General features: G+C 48.9%; 1 protein-coding gene across 1 annotated transcript in view; it reads left to right on the top strand.

Annotated features, from left to right (window-relative positions):
• LOC144294201 (uncharacterized) overlaps positions 1-17,824 on the top strand; it is a 147,667-nt gene that overhangs the window by 120,681 nt on the left and 9,162 nt on the right. The window contains exons 4-5 of the mRNA XM_077865998.1: positions 11,856-11,911; positions 12,848-13,056. Coding sequence (XP_077722124.1) covers positions 11,872-11,911; positions 12,848-13,056 — 249 coding nt within the window. The 5' untranslated portion in view covers positions 11,856-11,871. The remainder of the gene's footprint in view (positions 1-11,855; positions 11,912-12,847; positions 13,057-17,824) is intronic.

Genomic DNA, 17,824 nt, shown 5'->3' with positions numbered 1-17,824 from the left:
TCTTCCACTTCCTACACTTGAGAAATGCTACATTAGAAATATGGTGACAAGTGTGGATTTTTCCCCCTTCATCCCCTTCCTTCCTTCCCTTGGTCTTACTGCCAATAGAAAGCAGTCTTTGATAAAATAGTGAAGAGGCAAATAATTCTATTAGCCTAAGAATCCTGTAACTCTTTCTGTTAGTGTCCAGGTCCCCCTGCTCTTACCACCCTGCCATCAGACTTCCAGCTTCCAGCATCTACATTTTGTCACCTGAGGACTTAGTCTGGTGGCAGAAGACATTTTCCTAACCATGGACTCACCAGAGGCTCCAGGGAATTAACAGACCCTGGGAGTAGGCTTCAAGTACAAATAACTCCAATTCTTTCAAGTGTTCGTTCTACACCAGCTCTGAGTATATTTGGGGGTGGCATTAAGCTCTGGTGGCCTCCAGGGGTAAACAAGCTAGATAAAGAACACTTCCATGTCCTACTTCTTCATTCTCCTAGCCACTGGAAACAGTGATGCAGTATTCCTGGACACATATCTCACGGAAACTGATGGAGACATAGTGGAAAACTTAAAGTACTGTATTCAAATCTTCTAATTATAAGAATGACTCCTTCCTGGAAGTGGACTGGACCTATGTCTAAAGAGAAGTTATCCCCCATGTCTATGTGTGGATTTATAGCTCCCTCCATATCTGTGACAGAGTTGGTTGATGACGACAGAAATGTATTGGAGATCTCTTTCTAACTGGAATTTCAGGGCTTCCTAATTTCCTTCCCTTTCTGTTAGTTAAATCTGCAACATAGTCGAAAACAAGCATAAGTTCTTGTTCCCTAAAGTCTCTCCTGAGATCTACTGCAAAGGAGCAAGCTTTTGCTTAGGTGCCTGTAGGGAATGAATAGATTAAATTTCTTTCATTATTAGCTATTTTGATGCTGGTATGTATATTTTTTATTTCCCTGAGTTTTGATCCAAATGGAGACAATTGTGTGTGAAACAAGAAGCCTAAGAAATGTGCAGGTGGAATATTTCTGAACAGAATTAACCAAGAATATTGGATGGAGGTGGAGATGTTCCCCTTCTGATGTCAAGAAACTCCAAAGGACTTCTCTCTGCAGGACATATCCATGCCAAACATCTCCAAGGGGCAGCTTGTGTGTTTTTTTTCCGTTACTATTTGATGTAATAAATTTCATCTTTAGGGACTGTGCATGATGGGTAGCTCATAGTCCTAGAATATTTATAAATAATCATGGATTTAAAAAATCAAATTTATGCAGTATGGTTCATTTGAGGGCTTTAATCCTTGAGGTACATCATTCTTTGTGAAGCATCAGATTTTCAAGCTGTTTTTTTGCCTTTGACAGGCAAAGAGGCAGCATTCTCTGATCCTCTGAATGTCTCTGGGAGCTTAGGGCAGAGGTAGGCAGAGGGGTGTCCTAGGGAAACCTCTCTTTGAGAAACTATGATTTAAAGGAACAAAGTGAGAGTCCAAATATGACCTTTATTGGAATGACCAGCGTCCCAGCTTAAAAAAGAATCTCAAAGCCTAAAATCAGCCTCCTGGAGTGGGACTAAGGAGCTGCATTTAAAAAGCTCCTCCCTTCCCCGTGGCTCTCATCTAAAGGAAAGTTTGAGGCTTACTGCTCTAAATAGGAGAGGGTGCTGTGGGTGGACGAGAAAACCTCTTTTTAATTTTCTGATTCAAATATCCTGTCACATGTGTTCTGATTTCTTCTTTTTTTTTTTTCTTTTCTGAAAACACAAAGCAGCCTGTGGAATTAGAGGACACAAAAGCCAACAGCTTAAATAAAATCAAGGGGTTTTATATTGGAGGTCAGGAAATGTGACTCCTATTCAACATGTTGGCAGGGGTGTGGCCTCAATTCTATTTTTCTAAGATATGGATACATTATGGAGTAGAATTAAAAAAGCATATGAAAGTTGCAGCTGAAAGCAGAGTATTCAAAAGAAACTTGAAGCCTGGTGCAAGTGTGAGGGGAAGGAACGACCCATTTCCAGCTTTCCACTGTACAGCCAGGGGTATGCCCACTCTGCTCCTCAATCTGAGGTGCCTGCTGCAATAAAGAACAACAGTACAGGTTTGTTCATGGTGCAGCTTTAGTTTTGGTAGCTGAGGCAGGTTAGATTGAGGAAGCATAGTGGCTCTCATGTATGTGGGCAGGTTTCTCTTTGGGCAGCAAGAAGACACCATGAGCCTGCAGGGTGACAGACGAGATCGCCAACTGCAGGTTTTGTTTGATGCCTTATCTACTCCATGCAACTTCTTTGGGTTTTAGGGGAATTTTATTAGAAAAACTAATATAGAAGATAGAATCTTAGTGATCCATGTGAGGATTAAGAATTTGGTGGATGATCACCATAGCCAAACTGAATCCCAGATTAGGGGCTTTCTAGTTTAGGGAATGTACAAGCCACAAAATGTACAAAACTAAACCCATAGCCAAACACCACTCCATTCCCAGATATGTATTATATGTAAAAAGATATTAGATGTCATTAAAGTATTCCCTTACTTGGAACTTGGCATGCATCCTCATTCAATACTCCCTGGACCATTTGAAGTTGTGTCTTACATCAGGTTCTCTCCAAAGCAGATACAGAAACAAAGACTCAGGTGTTTTACTTAGGAGGTAATCCCAGGAAGCATGATGATAGTGTGGGGAAGTGAGACAGAGAAGGGAGGACAATGGACATGGTGGACGTGAATGTGCAGGTTACATAGTCGGCACCTAGGGCTCTAGCCCTATGGGGACCCTTTGAAGGAATCTCTGCCAGCCCCATCTTCACTGCTTTTGAAGACTTAACTCTTGGGTGCTTGCGGCCCATCCCACGTGTTCAGTTGAGTTCACTGTTGTGGCTGGAGGACACTGCGCTGGACTTTGTGAAATCATCCCTACGCAGCCTCCTGAGGATGCCACATGGCTATGAGTGGGATACTTACAGCATCAGCCATACTTCCATTTAAAAGGTGAGAAAACAGAGACTTTAAGGAAGCCATGGGCCTGCTCTGGTCCTAAACCTTGCACCTCTGTGGCATTCCTGGTGGCAGCACCCACTAGCAGGGGCCATCCCACAATAGCTTGTGTCTGCCCCACAGAGCTGGAGCCTAGAAGGGAATTAACTTCAGCATCCCCACACTTTTGATCTAGGACAAATGTCTCACATGCCTCAAAATACAGCAGTACCTTTTCAACTGTACCTCCTGGGCCACTCCTCCCTCCTCTGGGTCTCAAAACAGAAATGGTAGACCACTGACAGTGTGGAGGGGTTGTTACGGCAGCCAAACCAGGCCTGGGCAGTGAAGAGATCATAACAAAAGTGGACAAAGAACTGAAACTACAGACACGTGGCCAGCACCTATCACCCTCCAGCTCTATCATCATCCACAAGGCAGAGCTGGCTCCTCCCTGCTTCCACGTATACTTCCATCTGCTCTTCTGCCTCCATCTTCCTGGGCAAGGCAGTCCTACATGGTTACTTTCACAGCATTATGTGGATAAAAAAGCACTTACTGAGGAGTCACACAGATCTGGGTTCAGGTTGAAGCTTCATGGCATAGCAGCTGCTTGGACAGTTACTTAAGCTCAGTGATGGGAAACTGGAGTTTATCATGTGTATGGTACAGTGGTGCCTCGCAGGTCACATGAGCCAGGCATTCTCATATATTGAGTGTTCAATCAGTGTGAGCTGTTGTTATTATTGTAATCACTATTGAATTGCCGGGGGAAGGGAAAGGCCTGGTGTCCTTTGTCCAGTTGGCACTCAAGGATGGCCCACATCCACCCCCTCATACTCATGTGAACAGTTATGAATTATGCTAATTACTACACTGAACCACCAATAGCTGCACGGCCTCTGACCAATCCCTAGCAGGTCCGGCCAGGACACCTGGGTCCTCCATGTCTCTGAGGGTCTCAGATGTTAACATTGCCAATCTGGGATTTATGCTAACCGGTAGGTAAAGAAACCTCTAAAGATGTGCAGAAGCTGAAATGCACCGGGGTCAGGGAGGCATGCAGGTGGAGGCTGCTGTAGTATGAGCTCTTCCTCTGGCTCTTAAAAGCCAACTCCTTTCCCATGGTTTCCTTTTCTCCTTGGAGGTACTCTCCAGGCGGCACAGTGGGCCCTGCCTTCCCAGCCCCCATTCTTCTGCCACAGGGCCTGTGTGTGGCCCTGTGACCTCCCTGCAGCCCAAGCAGACTCTGGAAAGCTGAATGGGGCTGGGCATCGGTCCCCGGGCCGGCATCCCCACCCTGTGCCCCGGGCCCATTCTGAGCACCCATCTTGAGGTGAAATAGGTCACTCCAGAGGAAACTTCTGACCTTCCAGGAGGAGCTATAGCAGGTTGGTAGATCGTGGCACTCCTCACACACCTTTAAACCTCTTCATTGACTGCAAAGTGAAAGTCCTGGAGGACTCGGGCAGGTGTAGGAGCAGGAGCTCAGACCATGAGCTGGGGTGGCCTTCTTTCCCAGGAGCTGCCGCTAGCTGCACTGCATTCTCACAGGGTTTCTCTCTCTCCCTTCCCAAGGGTATTTTCTGTGTGACTTAGAATAAGTATTGGGTCATGTGGACGTTACCATGGCAACCAGTGTTTTAAATAAAAATAGTTCTACACCCCCGGTAGTCTGTCAGTGTGAAATACGCCTATAGGCAGTGAAAGGCTGTTGGCATCTGCATCCCTTCTATTCCCAGAAGCAGCCTCCTGGTTCCCCCAGGCCCAGGGGCAGAACTGCAGCTCGGTACACAGAGGCGGGTCTCCTGGTGGTTGAGGGGAGAAAGCTGCAGCCTTCCCACTTGGATTTCCCCAGCTGGCCCGGGGCTCTGCCTGGTGCTTCCTTCCCACACCTCTGCCAGCAGCGGAGGGGTGCTGCTGTTCTCCAAGTCTTTCTGGAAAGAAACTAACAGATGCAAAGATGGGCTTTGTCTTGAGGTGTACTTCTAGGGGAACCACACTGAGACAAGGATTTATGTGCAAGTAACTTGGTGATCCATGGAATCATCAGTAGAATGGGGAAGTGAGGTAGGGAAGGAGAAGCAGCTGGGAAAGGTGTGGGTTCAGAAATGACTGCTACAAAGGGTTGTACCCTGAGGAACTTTGGAGACTGTGTTACCCTCCCAAGGGGCAAGGAGGATGGTGGATTTGTCTAGCAAAGCCTCCTCTGTCCTTGGGTGAGTGCTCCTCCCAGGGACATTAACATTCTCCGCTTGACCTCTAAACATTCAGAACAAAAACAAGCAAAACCCCACAAGTCCTTAGGCTGAGAATCACAGGTGTTGGCAGGCAGCAGCCTTGAGTGTTTGAAGGTGAATCCCTACCTAGAGGATATGAATCCCTAGGGTGCCACATCTCCTGCTGTGGGTCTCCTGGCCCAGCTGTCAGGCTCTTGCACGTTAATGGATTTCCTGAGCTCTCAAAAGTGTTCTAGGGTTGGGATAAGGAGCTTAATCTGAAAAGTTAGAACAATGTGAAATAGCCTTTAAAGATCTTAATAAATCTTGAGACCTTTGAAAGGTTGCCAAAATTCCAGAGAGGATGCAGTTGGTGCTACCAAGAATGTCTTTCATCAGAATGGAGAGTGGAGGAAAGAATTGCATGGGGAAAGGATGTTTTTTGTTTTGTGCCCAAGATTGCGAATCCAAGAAACCACCAAGGAGCTGAAACCACCAAGGAGCAGACACTGATTCAAGCGCACGAGGGTTTATTTGCAAGCTCGAGCTTGGGTCCAAGTACACCCGACACAGTGGAGCAGGGACTTGGATTCAGCTGGATTTTTATGGGCTGGTCTAGGGGATTTTCAGAAGGGGTGGAGGAATTCCTCAAGTTCTGTTTACATTCTGATATGGGGCTTTCAAGGGCATTGAGCTCTGTTCTCATTCTGATATGGGGCTTCCTGCCACTGGCTGGGCTCTGTTCTCATTCTAATATGGGGCTTTCTAGGACGTTAAGCTGTAAGCTGGTTTTTTTTTTTTTCCTGTAACTGAAGTACTGTAAATTTCAGCTCTTATTCACAGGGGCCTGGGATGGCTGTACTTGTGCTAACGCTGAACTTAAGGTGGAATGGTCTTAATTTTCTCGGCCTCCACATTTTTCTTTTGGAGGCAACCAAAATATTTCTTTTGAAATAACACCTACTTGACTGCTTATCTGATACTTTGGGGAGATGAAAATGTTAAGATTAGGTGCAATAATATGAAACCAAGAACCTCAAAACACTTAGGGAAGGAATGGATAGTGGTTGGGCAGGAGTGAACAGGTAGAGATATATTAGCAACGCATTGCTTTTGAGCTCTTGGCATGATTTGGGACAGGATGGGCATTGCTTCTTCTATTTGGTTCTATCAAAACTGACAGCCATCTGGCAGACCCTAGTGACACCTTGATCTTACTTTGGATGCAGTGTCAGTGGTTCTGTCCATCAGTAAAAAAATAGTTGCTTTGCAAGGTACCCCATCACCTCCTGCACCAATTACAAACCCCTGGAGTTTGTACTCTAAGTAGGATGTTATAAGAACTAAAATTTGACTGGAGCTATTGATATCAATAATAGTGTCCTGAAAAAAAAAAAAGCTCATAATTCTAGGAGATTGTGAGCTGTTGGGTCCCCATCCTTTTGGAGCATGGTTCTTTATAGCTTTTCCTTAAATAACTGAGTATTCCATAGCATTTCAATAAATTCTTGTTCTTTTTCCTATTAACTAAGGTTGTTTCTATGGCTTTCAATGGAAGAGCCTGAGTGATCCTAATTTTTTTGGAGGGATCCCACTGGGTTAAAAGACTTGAGACCCTCAGATGGAACCCTGTGAAAATGTGTCTCTGTTGCTATTTTGTGTAAATTCAGAAATAAGACAGGAAGGGAAAGATGCCTTAGCACCATCTTTTGGGAGGATTCACCTGAGAGGGAAGTAGGAATAAGAGAGGTTTTGGGGGTGTGGGTGGGGAATGGAGAGACAATGCCAGTGAAGGGTACAAAGGGGAGGAAGTAGAATTGGGCAGCAGAACTTCCAGCTGCCATGTGTGTCTGATGGAGTCTCAGCTGGTCTAGTGGGGGGCTCCTGAGCAAAGACTTCCCCTCAAAGAAGGTCCATGTTGCAAGTAAGGGGCTGGCCTTAGGACTCTGCTGTGCTCAGTCATAGGCTGGGGGCTGCCTGAGCGGAAGTCTGCTCAGAGACTCAGGCACAGCTAAACGTGCTGTCGACCCACTCTACTCCTTGCCACAGAGCAGCAAGTTCTTTCTGGAAGCCAGAGCTGAGGAGTACATCTCCACAGCTGCCTCAAAAAGAAAAGCCGGCTGCCTTCTGCTGAGTGCCCACTGTGGGCCAGGTGCTTTTCTCACCTGATCTTCCTCGGGCCTCTCACCAGTCTGTGAGGCTGGTGATATTTCTAGTCCCACAGTTGATGACATGGAGACCTAGCCAGTTATCTACCCTGAGATGGCCCTGCTAGGGAGAGGCAGACAGAACTGGGATCTGACCAGGTCCGTGTGGCTTGAACACTCCTGGTTCCATGTTCTGAGGGGGGGTGGCCATTGCTTCAGCTGCTGTCATCCCTGTGATAAGGACTCGGGCTCTGCAGCTTCAGGGACTGCTCATTGTCCCCAAAGAATACATTCTATTTGGTGTGTGTGTGTGTGTGTGTGTGTGTGTATACACACACACACACACACACACACATATATATATATATGCACCTAAGTCTGTCTTGGGTTCAAAACACAGTTGTTTATCTTATGTGCCTAGTTTGAGTCCCCTCAAAGGCAGATGCTGAGATGAGCAGTTTCTTTGAGAGGAGATCCCAGGAAGCAGGAGCTGACAGGCGGTGTTACAGAGAGGAGGAGTATGAGCCAGTAAAGGGGCATCAGTGAGCCAGTCTACATGTGCTTGAACCTGCTGGGGACTATGCAGAGGAACTATGCAGAATACAGGGACCATTTTGACTTCTATTCCTCATTGGTGGAAGACAGCCCCGGGGTGCTGGCTCCCTGCCATGTGCTGGCAGATGTGGCCTGCATAGAGGCTGAGCAGGCTCTGGGGACACCAGAAAGAGCCTCAGGTACAGAACTTGAGAAGGAATGCAGGCCGGGAACTGCTGATTATGGCCAGGGAACCAGAGTCCACCTGGATAATGTGTGGGTGTCCACAGCATCTGCCACACCAAGTATTCAAGGCTTGGAAACAATCAGCCTCCGGTTGCAGGGTATCTGATACCTGTGGCTCAGAACGCCAGAGAAACAGCATCAATCCCCACACCTGTGGGAGCAGCACATTAGTAGGCTCGGGCTGCCACAGCCAAGTGGCACACACTGGGGGCCTTAGACCACACAATTGTATTTCTTGCAGTTCTGTAGCCTGGAAGGCCAAGATCAAGGGGATGATATGTTTGGTTTCTTCTGGGGCCCTTCTACTTGGCTTATAGGGGGCCAGCTTTTTGCTGTGTCCTCACATCACCTTTCTTCTAGTGCATACTCAGGGAGGGAGAGATCCAGTATCTCTTCCTCTTCTTGTAAGGAGACTAGTCATATCAGATCAAGGCTCCACCCTTATGACCTCATTTCACTGTAATTACCTCCTTAAAGGACCTATCTCCAAATATCATCCCATTCTAAGATACCGGAGGTTAGGACTTTAACATATAAACTTTCAGGGAGACAATTCAGTTCATACCAAGGCATGAACAGCTAGCAAGAGGACCTGGATCTGAGCCGTACTTCCCCATCTTACTGGTCCCAGAGACAAGGAAGTGAACAATTTATGGTCCTGCAGCTTGAGTGGCACTGCAGTGCTGAGTCAGAAGCAAATCTGTCTTGCCAGGGTGACTCCCTGACCCAGAACTCCCAATACCCATGACCTTCTAGGCATTGTGCCCTCAAGGCCTTCAGGCTTGGCCCTCTCTTCTTGAGAATGCTTGGCACCTCCTCCTGCCTCCCGAGGCCCCTCAGACTCCCACATCCTGGTGCTTCTCTCTACCCCAAGGGTGCTCCAGGATGTGGCCCAACGCAGTGTGGAAGCTCGGGCTCCAGGGCTGGCTGAGCTGAGACTCTCGTGCAAGTGCTGCCTCTGTCCCCTCATCTGAAGAAAGAGGGGAATGGGTCAGGCTACTGTCTCTGTTTCCCCAGTCTTTTTGTCAGTGTTGGTGAAAAACTGGGGGAGAAAAGGGCACTGGTATCTGCTGGGGGGATGGTACATTGGAATAATCCATCCAGGAAGGCTATTTGGTAGGCCATCTTGAAGCTCTCAATACTGTGCATGTCCAAGGTTATTCCCTTATGATACATTCTGAGAAAGGGGCATGCTGAGCAAAGTTTAGCTACGAGGAGAGTCACCGGTGTTGGTTTGTCACACTGTACCCTTATAAACCTCGAAAGGCCCAACATGAAGGGGCTGCATAAACCATGGTCTCTAATTCAATGGAACACAGAGACATAAAATGTGATTCTGTAAAGACTATTTAATAATTTGGAAAGATTTTTCACCATTTCAAGTGAAAAGGTCATTATAAAGCAACCTATAGTATGGTTTTATCCATGTCAAAAAGATGCAACCAACTGGAACACATTGCTTTTGTAGTAAGAAAGCAGTTCTATAAAAAATAACTTTCATAGTTTTGGCAGATGCTATTGGCTAACTCTACAGCTCTTAGACCCACTCCTCCCTCACTGCTGCATCTTGTCCGCTCTCAGTAGGTGAATCCTCACCTTTCTAGGGGCTCCAGGTGGCCATGTGATGGAGTTCTAGCCAGTGAGATGTAAGTGGGAGGTGGCTGTGTGGAGGTTTCTGGGAAAGCTATGTGTCCTGATAAATAGAGGGATATTTCTGGCCATTCTGCCTCTCCTTTTTTCTTCGAGGAATGTGGAGGTGATGCCTTGAACAGTAGCAGCCTTCTTGTGACCACAAGGTGGTAAAACAGAAAGGTGAAGCCTGGGTTTTCGATGGCATCCTTAAATCACAGCATCAGTCCTGGACTCCCTACCTCCAGGCTTCTTGTTATGGGTGATAATTCTGATAGAACAGTTCTGGTTAGACAAATTATGAATGCTTTTGGCTGCAAGTCACAGTTTAGGTCTGTCCTCTAGGTCCTAGGTCACTCCTACCACTCCATGGAGAGAAATAGGAGCATCTTTACCAGGTCACTCTCTTCCCAAGCTGGTAGTACCATCCATTTGGCAGTCGTCTCTGAATTTGTTTTGTGGCTCTGGGAATAGGCACTGAATGTCTTTTGCAGAATGGGGAAAGTGTCAAGTATCCCTGTGTGCCAGAACAGAGCAAGGCACTACAGGAGACAGAGTCCGTCAAAACACCTACTATGTGCCGGGTATCGTCAGGTCTTGGGGAGCCTTACTTCTCCACTTCTGAAGCTTGCTGCTTGGTGGAGAAAGGATACTGCAAAACCAGTTCTTTAAGAGTGTAAAGGGTTTTAAAGTACAGGGTGCCATGTGAGTAATGGGGGAACTTGACCTAGTCTGGAGCTCAGGGAAGCTGTATTCTGTGTCCTTAAACTTGGCAAGATGCATCCAAAATTCCTGGGCTTGTCTATGACAGCCTCTGGTCACAATGCCCCACGAAAGTCATTCTTGCCTTTGTCAAGAACCCTCTCCTGTGGGCTTTATCATCCTTATCAATAAAATGAGGGCACTGGAAACTTGAGCTTCCCAGAGCTTAAATGCCATGTGAATGCAGCGGAGAGGGAGCCATTTATGGGAGGGGCTGGGATGGAGAAGCTGGGGGCCAGCAGGAGAAGGGCTGTTACTCCTCGGCCTTGGCAAAGATGGGTCCCACATTTGCTCATCCGACAGACATGCGCTGAACACCTAGCGTGTATCCTGCACCGCGCTGGAGCTGTTATCAATGAACAGAGCTGACAATAATCCCTGCCTTCAGGGGGTTACATCTAGTGGGAGGAGACCAGATCACAGGTGAATTATATCAGAGTCTAAAGGTGATACATACGCCTTGGAGACAAGGCGGAGCAAGGTAGGGAGATGGGAGGGAAGGGTTGTGCTGTGGCCAGTGGCACACATTCAAAGGAAAGTTCAGGGTGGCCCTCAGGGGAGGAAGGGAGTCAACCTGACACCTGGAGGAAAGAAGTCTCTGCAGGGAAAGGTGGGTGAGAAGGCCTTAGGGGCAGGGAGTCTGAGGACTAGCAGGAAGGTGGAGTGAGGTTGTGGGGGTGGTGGCGGATCCCAGGGGACCCTGGGCAGTGAAGGTCAGAACCTCAAGACTGAGTGTTTCAAAACCACTACAAGTCAGCCCTTGCCTATTCTATTTACTCTGGGTCAAAAATCAAGGGCTCAATGGTGGGGAGACCTGGTAACTCATGTGGCAAGCTGTACACATGGATGTGGTCCTGTGCCTGCCAAGGATGACTGAGCAATGAAGCATGTATTTACATTTATTATTTATTTTATTTATTTATTTATTTATTTAAAAATATTTTCTTTATTTATTCATGAGAGAGACACACACACACAGAGGCAGAGACACAGGCAGAGGGAGAAGCAGGCTCCACCCAGGGAGCCCGATGTGGGACTCGATCCTGGGTTTCCAGGATCACACCCTGCGCTGAAGGCAGGGGCCAAACCGCTGAGCCACCCGGGCTGCCCTGTATTTACCTTTAATTCATTTTGATGTATTGTTAAAAGGGTATGGCTTTGGTAATCATTATAAAAAACAAACAAACGAAACAAAAAACCATTAAAAACTAAGTGGTTTTCTCTGGGGATAGGATTATAAGGAACTTTCACATCCTATCCTATAAATCTATAATACTTTTGATTTCGAATGGTTTGGTGCTGGAACAATGTTTTGTTTTTTGTTATTTGTTTTGTGCCTCTAAAACACTGAAGGGTATTCCTGCAGGCAATGCACAGAAAGAGACGGTACAGGCAAAGACAGAAGAGAAGGTGAGTTTCACAGTCAAAAAGCCAATTACACACACACACTCTTGTCCACTTGAGTGAGGCCTGAGAAAATCTGCATACAGGAGGTTCGCTACAGGAGGGCAGTGCTTTCTCTCCCCAAGCTCCAGTGTTTTAAGCTGTCAGCTGGAACATTTTTAAAAAAGATTTTATTTATTTGATAGAGTACACGTGTGTGTGCATAGCGGCAGGGGCGGGAGGAGAGGGAGAAGCAGGCTCCCTGTTGAGCAAGGGTCCCAATGTGGGGATGGATCCCAGGACCCTGGGATCAGGACCTGAACCAAAGGCAGCGGCTTAACCAACTGAGCCACCTGGGTGCCCCCAGCTGGAACATTCTGAAAGCAAGCAGTCCCAGGGTAAGGTGCGGTCTGTTGGTGGGGCAGGGGGAGAGCTGCCCAGGAAGGAGAAGGATGAAGCCCATCAGCAGGGTCGGAAGAAGTCCGACAGTCTGACAGTCCATTCACCAGCTGGGAGACCTTGAGCAAATTTCTTCACTCTTCTGAGACTGTTCCTCACCGGAAGAATGGGATTGACAGCACTGCTTCCCTTCCCAAAGCTGTCCTGTACCTAAATGAGATGACACAGCCAGTGCCTGCAGGCAGTCAACACCAGCTGGGGAGCTGGGTCACTGTGTTTGTTCTGGAGCAGAAAGCTCTGGCCATCATGGTTCTGGAAAGAGAGGGTGAGGCTGTATAGCCTAATGCTGGTTACCTGACTTTCCTGAACCTCCACTTTTCCAACTAAAAAAAATGGAGCTGTGATGGTTAAAATGTTCCACTTCGACTCTGTTTGGGAGGCCTGTGGACTCTTCAATTCCAGCAAAGGGTCTGTGCACAGCTTTCCTACAGACCATCTCACTGTAGTATGTGGAAACTTTTATCTTGTTACACAATGAACAGAAACCCTCAAATTACCTTTTTTTAAGCCTCTTCTCTGGGGTCGGACCTACCGAGAGACTGATGCATGGAGCTGGAAGTGTCTTTGGCTGTGGTTGCACAAGGAAAACGTAAAAGCCCATCCACGGGGCCTAGTGAGAACCAACAGCAAAACAAAACAAGAGAATCTACTCATCAAAAACATCTACAAAAACCAAAAGCAAACCAACCAACCAAAAAAAACCCACCTCAAGGTAAAATAATTTACCTTCCATGACTGCCTGGTATGTTTTGTCTTTATGGCATTTAGAGTCAAGATTTCCCCAAGTAAGCTGCCAATCATAAATAGCTCTCACGTGCTCAGACTCAGGGTGCTCTGACCTGACACCACTAGCTTTCCTGGTCCCCAGTTGTTCTGTATCCAGGTAGCAAATCAAAAGCAGGTCTCAGCGCAGGCCTGAGGACACCATGGGGCTCCAGTCTGCGCCCTTGCTCTGCTTGAGCATGTCCGTGGCTCTACCCTCCTGGGGGGTGGGGGTGGGGATGGCGGGACAGGCCACTTAACCTCTCTTGCTTCTAGTTTCACTTCTTAAAATGGGTGGTCGTGAGTGCAGGTTAAAGAAATATAAAGCCTTTAAAATATGCCAGATACTGTGTTAAGAATTCAATACATTTTCAGTAATTGTGAAAAACAAAACAAAGCAAAACTGAAGTCTGTAGATTGGTGGAAAATAATACACCTTCCAACGTCCTTGTTGTGAGAAAAAAATGTTCTGGGCATGTTTATTCAGGTGAAGAAGGGAAGGGTCAGGTTTCCATAGTTCAGAACACCTGAGGATTTACTTGATTTTTAAAAATAAACAAAAAAAAAAGTAAACACCTGAGGATTTTACTTGATTTTTAAAAATCAAGTGAGTTTAAAAACGTTATTATTCAACATATAGTAGATCCCCTATTCCTCACACTGTTGCTGACCGCAGGCACGGGCATTCCCTTATTGTGCCCTTTTATCACATGGCACCGAGAGGGGTTTTTCCCCCATCTTTCACTCTACTTTAATCGTCCTCAAATTTGGGGCACTTCAGAATGCCTGGAGGGCTGGTTCACACACAGACTGCCAGGCCTCAGTCCGGAGTTTCTGATTCAGCAGGGCTGGAGGGTGACTCTCTGTATGGCATTGCTGACAGGATGCAGAAGGAGATCACAGCCCTGGCCCCCAGCACCATGAAGATCAAGATTATTGCTCTCCCCGAGTGGAAGTACTCAGTCTGGATTGGAGGCTCCATCCAGGCATGTCAAGTTCCCAGGCAGAGCTGATGCTGCTCACACTTAGAACCACTGCTTTTCTTGTTAAGTATTTACTCAACAAAAGTCCTTTGTAAACCTAGCTTCCCCCAAAAGCACTGACCAAGGGTCAGCAGATGGTGACCAGCTTGAAAGATAAGATGGTGGGTGGAAAAGTATGTCTTCGATAAGCTCCATGCACCACCAAGGCTTTCGGTTGTCTGCAGTGGGACCCCTTGAGAGAATCTTGTACTTGGAAATGTGGTAGCTGCAAATGCAGGATCCCCAAGATTAGGTGTGTGGTACAGATCGCTAAGCCAGGGTTTCAGAAGAGGGTGGGGGGTAGACACTTGAATTTCTTTCTGCTCAGGTGACATCAAGTCTACCTAAGTGGAGGGTCTGGGGTGTCCTGAATGAGGGCAGGCCCTTCTCAGTGAGGCAGGATGCATTTTGGAAATCATTCTGTGGGCAGAGGAGGGTGGCCCAGGCATGGGGCATTGCCTGGGGCTAAGCACTGTGCAGAGAGGCCCAGGGTTGTGCCTCCGGGGCTCGCTCTCAAAAGCACGTGGTTCTCTGAGTGCACACACTTGCCTTTGCAACCTCCCACCTCTGACGGGAACTGTGCAAACCTCCGGATGACTTCACTGGCTTAACAACAAAATTAAGTAGAGCTTCCTCTGCTTCTTAAACAGTTCTCTCTCTCTGGACTTGACCCCATTTTTTATTTTATTAGGTTTTTTAATCAGGTTTCCCTATGAAGTGCTTTTAACAAGGTTAGAAACTAACCTTTCAGGAAGGCACAAACAGAATAGTGCCTGGTCTATCTGGCTAAGGAAACCAGAGTGGAAGCTTCCGAGAATGGAGGAGGCTTTGTTGGGTTCCTGGGAGCAAGCCCCGGGGGCCTCCCATGCCAGCCTTGTCCCCTGCACTTTAGCTCCTCGGGGTGTGCAGCAGCGGCTCACGGCGGGGACCCTGGGGCCAGGCTACCTGGGTTTGAGTAACAACAGTGTGGATGGCGCAACCTCAGTACTTAGCTGATAAGATGGTCACGTGACCTGCCCATTATGGGGAAACCGAGGCTATAAGTGGCTAAATGGATACCATGTGCCCAGAGCAGTGCCTGGCCTACCGTCTGCATGCTGTAAGTGCCCGCTCTTATTATCATGTCACTGAAAGGAAAATAAACCTGGGGCTCCAATGGGCAAGAGGACTAGAGCGTGACCCTGAAAGGCCCTCACAGTCCGGGCTGTCCTCTTTCGTGTCTTGAACGACATACTGAGCTTCTACCCAAGGCCGGACGTGGAGCTGGGCTGGAAGGCGCACAGTGAATGCAGCTGAACGCCCCTGCCCTCAGGGAGCCTAGAAACGGCCAGGGGCAGACGCACCCTCAGGGAGAGGCCTGTGGCTGGATGCGCAGTGGCTAAATGGGAAGGCAGAGTCCAGCTTGCAGCGCTCACTGCGCCGGGCACCTCACCGGGCACCTCACCGGGCCTCCGGGGTGGGGAGCCTGGGCTCGGGAACCGGCTGGACAGCACGGGGAGGATGGCGAGGGCCGGGGGCGTGCAGGCCGCGGAGCCGCACGAGGGCCTGCACCTGCGGGCGCTGCGGAAGGCCCCAGCCTCGCCCGCCCCGGGCTGAGACCGCTGCACCGGGGTGTGCTGTGCGGCCGGATCCCCCCTCTGCCCCCGGCCGCCCTGGGGGCCACGCAAGCCGCACTGGCTTCACCGTGCTGTGGTCAGGGCGCTGCTGAGGGCATGGATTCTCCGAGGCGGGCGGCGCAGGTGTTTCCAGGAAAAGGCAGCAGGAACTTCCGAGAAACTAGGACTCTCAACTCTAAGATACCTGTCCCAGGCATAACTTGGTACAAACGTCAGACATGCCGTGGTTTGGGGTGGGTGAGGGGCGGCAGACTCCCCTCCCGGAACCCCAAGGGGACAGGGACCCAGGGCTGTTCTGCTTCTCTCAGGCTCTGTGCAACCTTGCTCGGTGCGTTTCCACCAGGCTGTCTTCCTCCGTCCCGCTGCTTCCTATGGGACAGTGGCACAGCATGGAGGTGACACAGAGCCTGGCTAATCAGAGTGGCTCTGGGTGCTCTCTGTGCCCCACAGACAGCCAGAGGTAGGCCTCTTTCTTTTCCTTAGAGCCTCAGAAAGGACACTGGCCGGCACAGCCACTCCATCTCTCAACTCCCTGCTTGGCTCTGAAATACGATGGTGTCCTGTGTAAGATTTAAGTCAGGCATGAGCTCTGGGGACCTTTGTTAGATTTCAATGCTGCCGGGCCCCTGGCTGTGAGGTCCTGTAGAAGAAAGCCCACCTGTCAGCACAGGTGACATATTACCAGGATGGGCCTGCCAGAGAAGTCAACCCTCTAGGGAGGGTCCCTTTGTTGGCTCTCATCCAGCCACGCTGGGACACAGGCCTCCCGGAGAGCTGTGGCACTCTCACACTCAAAGAAAGGCCTTTACTCTCCAGGGAACCTGTCCCCTGTCTGTGTGGCTACCAAAGGCCTCCATCTCTCCAGGGGTGTCCCCTGAGGCCACCACCTGTAACTAGGGCTTCCCTTCCTGCCACCTTGCCCTTTCCAAAGCTACCACCGCCACATATCAAAACCAAGACCCAAGTCCACCCTTTGGGTTTCTGGCATCTGGGAGGAAACACTCAGTTTAGTGGCACTTAACCCTTACAGGGGTGAAAGCTCCGTTTCACAGTGGGAAGGCCATAGCCAGGAGTGGTTTTTCTTTTATGAGTAGAGCTGTTTGTGCAGGAGGAGCCACAGCTGCATGCATGCTGGGCTTCCAGAGGGCATGGCTGTGTCCCTGAGATGAGCCGCTGCACAGCCTTGACGGCAGCCGGTGCCTGTGATGGGGTGTGACCCTGGTGTTGTGAAGTAGCCGTTCTCTGATTGGCAACGGCCTGATTCACAACACCAGCTGCCCCACCACACCATGCCTGGAGGTCTTGGGTGGCTGGCAGGCATGCGGTCACCACCTTGCTGCTGCTGGCCTGTGGAGGGGGGACAGAGACAGCTGTGGGTTAGAACGGAATGCAAGCAGAATCGACATGTCATCTCCCTATCTTTATCCCACACTTTTCTTGTTTGTCGTGTCCTTTGCCAGCCTTGCCATCCTCCAGACTCATGGGTGGTATTAGTAGCTCCAAGGAGCCCAGGCCCCGCGACACAAACCTATCTGTGTACTGGTGCCTTTCTGGGAAGGGGCTCTACTGCCTTCAACAAATCCTCAAAGGGAAACATACCCCCCCCCCCGCCCCAGCTTGCACATCTCTGCCCTGGGAGGTGCAATGGTAACCAAATCTTTCTAAGAAAAAGTTTTTTCTTCACTGAAATTTACATGGCAGAGATGTGGGGACTCCCATCACTCCATTGCCACACACAGAAACCAGAGACCATTCTCACTTCATGTTCTGAGGAGTAACTGCCAAGAACCCCCCCCCCCACCTCCTCTCTTTCCATCTGTCCTCAGACCCTGAAGGCTGCACGGAGAGGTTCCCACACCTACTGAGGACAGCCAGAGTCCGAGTGGAATCCTCCAGGGGATGGAGAGTATTTCTGGACTCATCCTCCAGAGGGTGGAAACACATCCAAAGCACAAAATCAGGGCCATCACTGAGGATCTGGGGCTGTCATGCAAACCAACAGAAGCCGAGGATGCCTGAAAGGAAATCAGGGGGTCAGTGTGAAAACGAGTCATCACCATGCTCTGCCTTTCCATCAGCA

This window comes from Canis aureus, chromosome 22 (genome assembly GCF_053574225.1).
Source record: "Canis aureus isolate CA01 chromosome 22, VMU_Caureus_v.1.0, whole genome shotgun sequence".
In the NCBI taxonomy this organism is placed as follows: Eukaryota; Metazoa; Chordata; class Mammalia; order Carnivora; family Canidae; genus Canis; species Canis aureus.
The sequence above is the reverse complement of the archived record's forward strand: the minus strand, read 5'-3'. Positions and strand labels throughout refer to the sequence as shown.